The sequence below is a fragment of the Arachis ipaensis genome, chromosome B05 (genome assembly GCF_000816755.2).
Source record: "Arachis ipaensis cultivar K30076 chromosome B05, Araip1.1, whole genome shotgun sequence".
NCBI classification, from domain to species: Eukaryota; Viridiplantae; Streptophyta; class Magnoliopsida; order Fabales; family Fabaceae; genus Arachis; species Arachis ipaensis.
The window spans coordinates 87,165,271-87,178,069 of record NC_029789.2 but is presented as its reverse complement, the minus strand read 5'-3'; the positions used below and the strand labels follow the sequence as shown (position 1 = coordinate 87,178,069).

Here is a 12,799-nt window from a genome sequence, read left to right as displayed (position 1 = left end):
TGTGGCTTCTATTGGCCCACACTCTATAAAGATTCCCGAGAGTTTGTACGTAACTGTGACAGTTGCCAAAGAGCTGGTAATCTGCCTCATGGTTACGCCATGCCTCAACAAGGAATCTTGGAAATTGAGTTGTTTGACGTATGGGGAATTGACTTCATGGGACCTTTCCCACCATCATACTCAAACACTTATATTCTGGTAGCAGTTGACTATGTGTCAAAATGGGTTGAGGCCATTGCCACACCCACCAATGATACTAAAACAGTGCTGAAGTTCCTCTAGAAACATATCTTCAGCAGGTTTGGTGTCCCTAGAGTACTCATCAGTGATGGGGGCACTCACTTCTGCAATAAACAGCTTTACTCTGCCATGGTTCGGTATGGAATTCGCCATAAGGTGGCTACTCCATATCATCCACAAACTAATGGGCAAGCTGAAGTCTCTAACAGAGAATTAAAGAGAATCCTGGAACGGACAGTAAATACCCGTAGAAAGGATTGGGCACGGAGCTTGGATGATGCTCTGTGGGCTTACAGCACAGCATTCAAGACCCCTATAGGGACCTCTCCATACCAACTCGTGTATGGTAAGGCATGTCACTTGCCCGTGGAACTGGAACATAAGGCCTACTGGGCAACTAGATTCCTAAACTTTGATGCCAAATTAGCAGGAGAAAAACGATTGCTCCAGCTAAATGAGCTAGAGGAATTCAGATTCACAGCTTTCGAAAATGCCAAGCTTTATAAGAGAAATAAAAAAAGTGGCATGACAGAAAGCTGTCATCTAGAATCTTTGAACAAGGACAGAAGGTTCTGTTGTTTAACTCTAGACTCAGGCTATTCCCCGAGAAATTGAAATCCCGGTGGAGAGGACTATACGTGATTACAAGTGTATCACCATATGGTTATGTGGAGCTTCAAGATATTGATTCTGATAAGAAGTTCATTGCCAATGGACAGAGAATCAAGCACTATCTTGAAGGCAACATTGAGCAAGAGTGCTCAAGGCTGAAGCTAGATTAAAAGCTTAGCAAGGTCCAGCTAAAGACAATAAAGAAGCGCTTGCTGGGAGGCAACCCAGCCATGGGGCAACAATCCTCTAAGCATTTTGCCCTATTTTTATTTTTATTTTTATTTATTTATATACAGTTCACTGACACTAAGGTGAGGAATCATTTGTATAAGTCCACAGAGTTACAGAAGGACTCGGCACACAAAACAGAGAAAAAGAGCTCACTGGCAAGAAAACGCCAGTAAAAGTTTTTTTTGGGCGTTCAACGCCCAAAATGGGCATCCACTGGGCGTTGAACGCCAGTAATGGTAGCAATCTGGGCGTTCAACGCCAGAAATGGGCACCCACTGGGCGTTGAACGCCAGTAATGGCAGCAGCTGGGCGTTGAACGCCCAGGAGAGCAGCATTTGGGCGTTGAACGCCCAAAACAGGCAGTGTTTGGGCGTTCAAACGCCAGGATGGCAGGGAGGAGACAAAACTCATTTTTCTTCAAATTTTTTCATTCTAAATCTTGATTTTCATACTTCAATACATGATTTCTTACATAAACATGTTAAGAACCCTGATTTCTAAAATCCCTAATTTCTAAAAATCCTACCTTAAAAATATCAAATGTATTTTAATCCATAAGCACCAGGCCTCTTTGCAAATTCAATCTAACTCTTTTCAAAACTTTTTTTTTACAAATCTATCTTTTCAACTCATCAATACCTTTTTCAAAACCTCCACTTTATCTTTTTCAAAATCTAAATCTATCTTTTTCAAAAATCTTTCATATCCTCTCAATTTTAAACTATATCTTCTCTTATCATATCTTCTATCTTATCTTTTCCAAATAAATCTTTTTATCATATCTTTATCTCTTTTTTGAAAACCCACCTTCCCTCCCTATAAATTAGAGTTCGGCCTCCCTCCCCTCCCATCAACAATTGCACCTAGCTCTCCTTCTATCCCTCTCCTTTCTTTTCTTTTGCTTGAGGACAAGCAAACCTCTAAGTTTGGTGTGTTTATCCGCGATCACTAAGATCATGGCTCCCAAAGGAAAACAACCCACTCCAAGAGGCAAGAAAGAGAGCATTCCAAAACCACTTTGGAATCAAGGGAAGTTCTTATCTAAAGAACATTCAGACCATTATAACAAAATAATGGGTCTGAGATCAGTGATCCCGGAAGTTAGATTCGATCTGAAAGAAGATGAATATCCGGAGATCCAGGAGCAAATTTGAATCAAGAACTGGGAAGTCCTAGCTAATCCTGAAAAGAAAATGGGAAGGAATATGGTCCAGGAGTTCTATGCTAATATGTGGCAGACTGACAAGCAAAAACTATTTGGAACTGCTTTCTATGAATATTGGACCATGGTCAGAGGAAAGATTGTTCATACCACCCCTGACAAGATCAGAGAGATTTTAAAGCTACCTTAGCTGAAAGATGATCCAGACTCCTTCAACAGGAGAATGATGAGAACAGACAAGGGCCTGGATAAGATTCTAGAGGACATATGTATCCCTGGAGCCAGGTGGACCACCAACACAAAGGGTGTCCCAAATTAACTCAAGAGAGAAGATCTCAAACCAGTCGCCAAAGGATGGCTGGACTTCATTGGGCATTCTCTGTTGCCTACCAGCAACCATTCTGAAGTCACAGTTAAAAGAGCAGTAATGATCCACTGCATCATGATGGGAAAAGAAGTGGAAGTTCATCAGCTGATCTCAGCTGAACTCTACAAAATTGCTAACAAAAATTCTAAAGAAGCCAGGTTGGCTTATCCAAACGTGATTTCTCTGCTCTGCAAGGACGCTGGGGTAAGGATGGGAATAACTGAGTATATCTCAGTTGAAAAACCAATTACCAAAGCATCAATGGAAAAACAACAAGCACAGGATGATCCCACCAAGAAGAAAACACAGGAATTTCTCCCAGAAATCCCTCAATCTGAATGCTGGGAGTATCTTGAGACGTCTATCACCAAGATACGGGAAGCTATGGAGCAAATAATAAAAGAACAGAAGGAACACAGTCAAATGCTGACCTATATGTTTAAAGAACAAGAGGAGCAAGGGCGTGACTTAAGGGAATTGAAGCGCCAAAAGTTATCTCTTGAAGAATCAAGCACCCCACGGATCAGAGGAACACCTATTTCCCAGAACAAAGGTTGTTAAATTCCAATTTCTGCTTTAACTCTGTGATAGTGTCATTAGAGAAGTTCACCTTAGGAGTCACATAGTAGTAATTAGTATCTATTTTGATCTTATCCCCAATTAAGCCATAGTTTATTTTTCTCATCATCAGCAAACATGAATAAAATAGTAGATCTTTTAAATAAAAGGCAATAAAATTTCGAGTTTTAATAAGAAAAATTCTAATTAGTTACATGTGGTGGCAATACTTTCTGTCTTCTGAATGAATGCTTGAACAGTGCATATGTCTTTTGAATTTGTTGTTTAAGACTGTTAAATATGTTGGCTCTTGAAAGAATGATGAACATGAGACATGTTATTGATAATCTGAAAAATCATAAAAAATTGATTCTTGAAGCAAGAAAAAGCAGCAAAAAGAAAAAAAGAGAGAGAAAAGCCAATAGCCCTTAAAACCAAAAGGCACGGGTAATAAAAAGGATCCCAAGGCTTTGAGCATCAGTGGATAGGAGGGCCTAAGGGAATAAAATCCCGGCCTAAGCGGCTAAACCAAGCTGTCCCTAACCATGTGCTTGTGGCGTGAAGGTGTCAAGTGAAAACTTGAGACTGAGCGGTTAAAGTCAAGGTCCAAAGCATAAAGAAGAGTGTGCTTAAGAACTTTAGACACCTCTAATTGGGGACTTTAGCAAAGCTGAGTCACAATCTAAAAGGTTCACCCAATTATGTGTCTGTGGCATTTATGTATCCGGTGGTAATACAGGAAAATAAAGTGCTTAGGGCCACGGCCAAGACTCATGAAATAGCTGTGTTCAAGAATCATCATACTGAAATAGGAAAATCAATAATACTATCTGAATTCTAAGTTCTTATAGATGCCAATCACTCTGAGCTTCATTGGATAAAGTGAGATGCCAAAACTGTTCGGAAGCAAAAAGCTGCTAGTCCCGCTCATCTAATTAGAATCTGAGCTTCACTCAAAAAAAACTCTGAGATATTATTGCTTCTCAACCTATTAGTCTTCTATTTTATTTGTCTAGTTGCTTGAGGACAAGCAACAGTTTAAGTTTGGTGTTGTGATGAGCGGATATTTTATACGCTTTTTGGGGTTAATTTCATATAGTTTTTAGTATGTTTTAGTTAGTTTTTAGTTTATTTTCATTAGTTTTTAGGAAAAATTCATATTTCTGGACTTTACTATGAGTTGTGTGTTTTTATGTAATTTCAGGTATTTTTCTGGCTGAAATTGAGGGAGCTGAGCAAAAATTTTATTCAGGCTGAAAAAGGACTGCTGATGCTGTTGGATTCTGACCTCCCTGCACTCAAAGTGGATTTTCGGGAGCTACAAAACTCGAAATGGCATGCTTCCAATTGCGTTGGAAAGTAGATATCCAGGGATTTCCAGAAATATATAATAGTCCATACTTTGCTCAAGGATAGATGACGTAAACTGGCGTTCAACTCCAGTTCTCTGCCCAATTCTGGCGTCCAGCGCCAGAAAAGGATTAAAAGTTGGAGTTCAACGCCAGAAATGGATCCAAACCTGGCGTTGAACGCCCAAAATGGCCTTATGCACGTGAATTGCTTAAGTCTCAACCCCAGCACACACCAAGTGGGCCCCAGAAGTGGATCTCTGCACCATCTATCATAGTTTACTCATTTTCTGTAAACCTAGGCTACTAGTTTAGTATTTAAACAACTTTTAGAGACTTATTTTGTATCTCATGACATTTTTTAGATCTGAACTTTGTACTCTTTGATGGCATGAGTCTCTAAACTCCATTGTTGAGGGTGAGGAGCTCTGCTGTGTCTCGATGAATTAATGCAAGTATTCCTGTTTTCTATTCAAACATGCGTGTTCCTATCTAAGATATTCATTCGCACTTCAACATGAATGTGATGAACGTGACAATCATCATCATTCCCACACGAACGCGTGCCCGACAACCACCTCCGTTCTATATCAGATTGAATGAATATCTCTTAGATTCCTTAATCAGAATCTCCGTGGTATAAGCTAGATTGATGGCAGCATTCATGACATTCGCAATTCAACTGATAAATATAATTGACTTCCTGACTAAGAATTGCAAGATAACCATAGATTGCTTCAAACCAACAATCTCCGTGGGATTCGACCCTTACACACGTAAGGTATTACTTGGATGACCCAGTGCACTTGCTGGTTAGTGGTACGAGTTGTGAAAAGTGTGATTCACAATTTGTGCACCAATCTTCCAGTAGAAGTCCATGAAATTTGCAATTCTGTTGCATTAGAGAGACTAACTGAGGCTTAAGCTCAAAGTTATTTGCTCTAATGCAGGTATAGAAATACTTCTGCTATAGAAGTCAGAAGTTGGTGCAGTGAAGTCACCAAGAACCTTCCTTGCATCTCCTTTATTATTCGATTCAGCTGCCATGTCTGTACTTTCGGTTTCTTGCTTGAAAAGTTCTGTGAGATCTCTTCCGAAATGTTGTGCTTTAACCTCTTGCGAACACTTCCTTAGGGTCCTCTCGGGTATAAGATCAAGATCAAAGAAAGGTTCTTTATCCTTGTTCCTGCTCATAAACAAGAAGAAAGAATGCAAGAAGAGAGAAAGAAAAGGATTCTTTATATCAAAGCATAGAGGTCCTTTGTTAGAGAGAGATAGACCAAGAAGAGAAGAAAAGAATATGTTCTTTAATGAAGATAGTTTTTGAAAATTAATAGGGAGAGAAGGAGAGATATTTTTGAAAATAAAAAGAGAGAAAGAGATGAAATTTTCGAAAAAGAAGAGAGAGAAAGTAGTTAGGAAATTTTGAAAAAGAAGAAAGAGAAAGGAAAATAAAACATGTAACTAACTAAGAATGATTTGAAAATAAGATAAGATAAGAGATTTGAAAAAGATTTAAATTTAAATATTTTGAAATTTAAAATTGAAAAGAAAAAGTTAACAAGATAAGATAAGAATTGAAAAGATTTGAAAAAGATTTGATTTTTGAAAAATATTAGATTTTGAAATTTGAAATTTGAAATTTTAAATTTTGAATTTGGGTTTTTAAAATTTGAATTTGAAATAAGATAAGATAAGATTGAGATTTAAAAATAAATTAAAAAGATAAGATATGGTGAAAATTTGAAAAAAATTTGATTTTAAGATTTAAAATGAAGATATGATAAGATAATGATTTGAAATTTGAAGATCAATCAAAGATAAGATAGAGGTTTGAAAAAGATTTGAATTTTAAAATTTAAAAGAAAGATAAGATAAGAAAAAATCAAATTTAAAAGAAAATATTTGAAAAGATTTAAAAAGATAAGATTTGAAAATTGAAATGTGAAATTAGGATAAGATAAGATAATTATTTGAATTTAAAATTTGGAATTTTTTTTTTTGGAATTTTCGAAAATATTTTTCAAATAAATAAAAAAAGATATTTTTTTATTTTTTAATTAATGAGGAAAGAGAAAAACAACCAAAAGACACCAAACTTAAAATTTTTATATCAAAAGACACAAAATTTCAAAAATAAAAAAGAAAAATACCAAAAGACACCAAACTTAAAAATTTTAAGATCAAAACAAGAAAATAAACAACTTGAATACCAAGAAAGAACACAAAGAACAATTTGAAAATTCAAAGGAAACAAAGAACACACAAAGGACACCAAACTTAAGAATTGACACTAGAGTCAAACAAAAGACACTATTTTTGAAAATTTTTGGAAAGGAAAACAAGAAAGTTCGAAACCTTAACAAGAACACGAACAAAGACACAAACAAAAGATAAAGATTAATAAAGAAAAACAAAGATTTTTGAAAAATTTTTGATTTTTTTGTAAAAGAAAATAAAAGACTCAAATAAAATAGTAAAAAGTACCTAATCTAAGCAACAAGATAATCCGGTAGCTTGTCAAATCTGAACAATCCCTGGCATCGGCGCCAAAAACTTGATGCACGAAACTGGCTCCATAGAATTCGCACAGATAGACCGGCAAGTATACCGGGTCGTCCAAGTGTAACGACCCAACTTCCATAACGTCATGATCGTACCGAAAATAAGGCGTTACTAACCTGCTTTCCTTTATTAACTATTTACTATTGAGCCTTTAGTTCGATATTGCGTTTCAGTTTTTAATAAAAAGCCAGAAAATTTTGTTTTTGATCATAAAAATCATATATCAAACATTTCAAAGTAATAATAATAACATAATTATTAATAATAATATCTGTCATACACAAGATTTCAAATAAAACTCAGATACAAATCCTATCCCTCTGTATAAAATAAAAACTAAAGCTACAAAGGCGAGGGAACTCTATGAAAACAACTTAACTTATAAATATAGTATAACAATCGTCCGCAGCTTCAAACTGAGTCTTCGAACCTGTGTCACTGAAAGGGTGGAATATTTTGGGGTGAGAACAAACCACACGTTCTCAGTAGGGAATGGGAATGCCGTAAAAGTAATGAAATATAATGCAAATAATTAACATACCAAGATACAAATAATAACATACTCAAGGAAACTATATTTTTATCAAACCTTTTTGAAAATACTATTCTTGGTTTTCCTTTAACTAATTATTTACCTGTTTCAAAAAAAATCTCTAGGCTCAAAACAAATTCCAAAATATAAAACTAGTCACATTAAGCATTTCCCAACCACATAATTAATTTTCAATCACAACGTCAATTCTTAATCATCATCATCATACATTCACCAACTAATAGCACTAACAAGAGATTCAATTCAACACACAAACAAGTCACAGCAAGGCAAACAGCACAATCACAGGGAAGTACAACGAGCGAACCCAATCAAATGCAAATGCACACACAAGGATGATGCATGTCTAGCACTAGTGCAGGTAATGAGCTCATTTGTCGGTTTTTACCCGCTCCCGACATAACCCAGCATTACCAGCCGGATATGGCTTTCCTGTTGGCTATACGCCTGTGTACAGGATATAACCCCTCTGCCACCACAGGGTCCACTGCACGCAGGAAATAACACATCTGCCACTACAGGGATGTATGCCGACACACCTTCTGTATACAGGAAATAACCCCTCTGCCACTACAGAAATGGAACAGGTGGTCACGGTACTCTGTAGCAGGAAATAACCCCTCTGCCTTACAGAAATAAAATATGGATCTGTACCGTAGGAAAGCGTTTCTCAGTAGTCGCACCATCATCTATCTGACTGCCACAATACAGCAGATGAACATATAGATATCTCTGGGGTTGCCTTAATGCAACAAATGACCTCTCAATAAGTCCTCTGCTCTTTATCATATTACTCTTTACTCTGCTCTGGTTACTCTGTTCAATCATACTATACAAACTTTACATCTTTCACTTTTATAATATCTTGGCTCAAACCATTTCTCTTTATCATTCGGATTCAAATATTATAAAATTCACCAAACTCCTAAAAAGTAATCCTTTATTCCAAGCCCAAAACATAACTTTTTTCATATTAAGTTGAATTCACAACATAATTCCTTCCTTAAATAATTCAAACTTGAAACATAAACCTTTCCTTGGTAATTCCAAATTCAAAATAATATAATTATTTTCTCATCTAAATAAAACTCAAATAATATAATTTTCCAAGTTTAAATCTTCTAAAATGACTAAATAAAATCTCAGATTTTTACAAAATTTCGACAGTACATCCCCTAAAACTCGGACTTAACCACCCTTACGGGTTTCCTCTTTCTCAACATCTCATCAAACCTTTCTCAACAATTGTCACAACAATATATTCTCAAAAACATTTGATAGTAGTATAGAAAATCTATTTCTCAAATTCCATATCCAAGTAATCACCAAAACAACATCGGCAGTCTAATTTCAATTTTATTTTTAAAATATCAAACGAATTCGGAATTATGCAAACCTTATATCCATGTGACCGTCTCGGATTAAGATTTCTATTAAACTAAAAATCACAATTTTTCACAGACTCTAGCTTTGGGAATATAAGCAAAATCGTGACTGCTCTGTAGTGTCTTAAAACCAGATGATAGTAGCAGCGTATAACATTCGAAATTTCATATAAAATCCAAATTAAATCCAAACACCTTCAAAATTAATGTGTTTAAACATAACTTATCCAAATTTCTTTCTCAATTGGTTCCAAGGTCATACCGTTTTTAATGAAGGATTTACGTAGCTTGGAAGTTAGGTAATTTTCTGCTGAAGTCTGTTTTACAAATCATTGAATACAACCTCTTCCAAGTCCCATAACTCACTTATTAAAACATGGAATACCCTGAAATTTAAATCATATATACTAAACATACTCAACTTTAACTTCCAATTAGTTTCATATCAATATCATTCCAGAATTAAAAATTATAAAGTCTCAAAGTTACTGACTTAGAAAACAAAACCTGATTTTTACTGCATAATACATCTTACTTTAAAAATCCATATATTTAAAACCACAACTCTAAAAATTCTAACATTTTATGAAATTAAAGTACTAGGACCAAAGTTTCATTTAAAATTGGTTCCATTTCAAAATTCAAACTGGAGAATTTCTAATAGAAGAAACAAGTTGCTGCTGTGTTAAGCATTCTGCAGAAAAACAGATTTGACATTCAAAATTCAAAAAATTACCATAAATCATAAAATTAATGATAAAGCCTCAAATTCACCAGTCCAGCTTCCTATATTCCAAAGCTTAATGCAGACTTGGTCCCACGTAATTCCGATCATCACAGAATTAGTTATAGATTTTCAAAGTCTCCGGCTTCATTTAAAAGTAATGCAGAAAATCAAGTTTTACATTTTAACTTTGAAAAATCATAACTAGTTCTATAGTTAATTCAAACTTCTCAAAATTGAATCCCAACAACAACTTTTATTATAGTTTACTCAGCCTTTACTCTGATATCATTTCGATTATCGTTGAATAACTGATTTACTTCCAAAGTCATCTTTTAATTTCAAAAATCAGATTTTCAGCAATTAGTTCAACATTTTAAAATTCAGTCTTCCAATTATTCCTTAAGCCCAACTTCAATTAATCACTAACTAAGTTCATTACAGTAAACCAACTCAACAGTAACAATTTCAAATTAACCCATCAAAATACCGAAATCACAATAATCTCTCATCAAACAATTTATAATTCAATTTCACAAAATCAACGAATTCAACCAAAGTTTCAATCAAAAATCTCAATTATTCCAATCATAATTTCAGCCACACAACTCAACTAATTAAGTATAATCACATAGAGTTAGAACTTTTCAACAATTCCATCAAAATCAAAGAAAACAATATCATTTACAGCTTCAAACACTCACAACAAAGCCCAAAGACATTCACAGCCATAACCTGAATTCAATAATCCAATTGAAACACTAAAACATCATCAAACTTAATCCAAATTTCACAACCTCAACCAATTACATTCACAGCAACAATCCAAACTCAATTCATCAATTATCCATACAACGGCTGTTCAACAATTAACTCGACATATTTCAATTTAATAAGTTACACTAAATTAATCATTATTCACAACAGCATCTAAGTTCAATCACAGCTCAGAATAATCACAATGACTAACTAATTTCAAATGCATTTCAAGCCATTCATGTTAATTAAAGAAATTCTTAACCATTGTTAACCATTTGCACTTATCCAATAACTTTGTAGGCATTCTAAATTAAAAATGTTTAACTTTAAAAATAAATTCCCTACCTCATTGTCGCAACTTGCGCAAATCACTAAACAGAGCAGCTCCATCAACGGCGGCTTGTACCGCAGCGACCCAGGCAGCGGCATTAACTGAACAGGAGCTCCGATGGTGGTTCCAGCAGCCACAAAACGGTTCCCAGCAACAACAATAACAACTTGCAGCAATTCTGAGCTAACAGAGAGGACAACCGAGATAGAGCAAGGCAAGGTGCAACAGGTACTATGGCTTTCGGTGAGCTTAGCCGCAGTGACAGGTTCTTTTACCACGGTCGCATTTCTTTCCATGACAGACTTAACAGTGGTGACAACTTGTCGGCAGCAGTGGCTTCCTCTGGTGGCGGCTCGGACGGCAGCAGCGACCATGAAGGCTTCAGCGCTGGTGACTAGCCTCAACGGAGCTTCTCTGCCGCGTTTCTCTTCGGACTCCTTGGTGGCAGCATTAGCGACGAGATCCACTTCCAGCGACGAATAGTGGCAACGATGACGCATGATGGCGACTTGGCAGCAGTGGTGGCAGAGCTTTGATGGCAGCAAGGCAGTGAGCTAGACGGCAGCTGGGCGGCGAGTTCGGTGGCGGATCAGCAGCAGGGCGCAGCTCTCTCTCTCCCTTCTCAGCTCTCCGTCACTCTCTCCCTCAAGTCCTCTCTCTCTGCTCTCTGTTTTGCTACTGAATATTACGCTAAAGGAAGGTTGGAAGGGGTGGGGTGCGGCTGTGGTGAGGGGGCTAGGGTTAGGGTTTCTCAATTTAGGAATTTAAGGTTTCTGAGTTTGATTTGGGAATTAGGGTTAGAAATTAGGGTTTTATAAAAGAATAATGGATAGTTATGAATAGATATTTTGATAAAATTGAAGGGTAGAGTAATTTTAAAATTAAATATATTCTATTAAAAATATTTAAGAACATTATTTATCATCATATTGCTAAGTTCAATTAATTATTTCTAGTTTAAATTATAAAATAAGCATATTAATCCTATAATTATAAAATATAGTTTAAACTCAATAGTAATTATTAAGCAGGAGGAGAGCTATGAAGTGCAGCAGCCTGAACAAGTACAGTACATGCACAATCAAGGTTCTGGACTAAATGATTTCCATGAAGACACTTACAACTCATCTTGGAGAAACCACCCAAATCTGAAATGGGGAGAAAACCAAAACCAGTAGCCTTGGCAGAGAAACTCAAACCAGAACAATTCCAGAAACACAAACCATGAAAACACTAACCAAAACCAATACAGAAAACCACAAAACAATCAACCCCAACCCAACTACTATCCAGCCAACAACCCATCCACTAACCAAAATAAATATCATCCACCCTCAACATCTCATAATCAACCACAACCACCCCAAGAATCTCAAAGGATCTCCAACTTGGAGGTAATGATGGAAAAGATGATCAAGAATCAAGGATTGGCCAACAAGAACCATGAAGCTTCACTGAGGAACTTAGAAAGGCAAATTGGACAATTGTCCAGGAAAACAGAGGCTAAGAGACCAACCAATGCACTGCCAAGTGATACCATTCCCAACCCCAAGGAAGAATGCAATGCAATCTAATTAAGGAGTGGAAAAACCTTGGAGAATGGCAAAGAAGCTAACAAGAAGCCTGTGGAGAATGATATTAGCAGCAAGAAGCCAGTAGGAGAAAAAGACAAGCAGGACCAAGAAAAGCTCAGGGAGAAAGAGGAACAGCCACAAGCTTCAAAGAAGGGAAAACAAGTCATGGAGGAGCAATCACAAGAATAGAGGAAAATAGTGAAGCCTTACACCCATCCTTTGCCATATCCTCAAAGATTTCAGAAGGAGATCTAGGATCAACAATTTTCCAAGTTTCTAGAAGTTTTCAAGAAGCTGGAAATCAATATTCTACTTACTGAAGCATTGGAGCAGATGCCTCTGTATGCAAAATTCCTAAAGGAGCTTATCAAGAAGAAGAGGTGCTGGAA

At 36.2% G+C, this 12,799-nt stretch overlaps 1 protein-coding gene across 1 annotated transcript; it reads right to left on the bottom strand.

Annotated features, from left to right (window-relative positions):
• On the bottom strand, positions 7,403-11,351 carry LOC110262906. The gene is made up of 2 exons (XM_021103518.1): positions 10,851-11,351; positions 7,403-7,514 (listed from the first exon to the last, which is right to left on the bottom strand). Exons 1-2 carry the CDS (start codon positions 11,334-11,336, stop codon positions 7,464-7,466), a joined length of 537 nt encoding a protein of 178 aa, XP_020959177.1. The 5' UTR covers positions 11,337-11,351; the 3' UTR covers positions 7,403-7,463.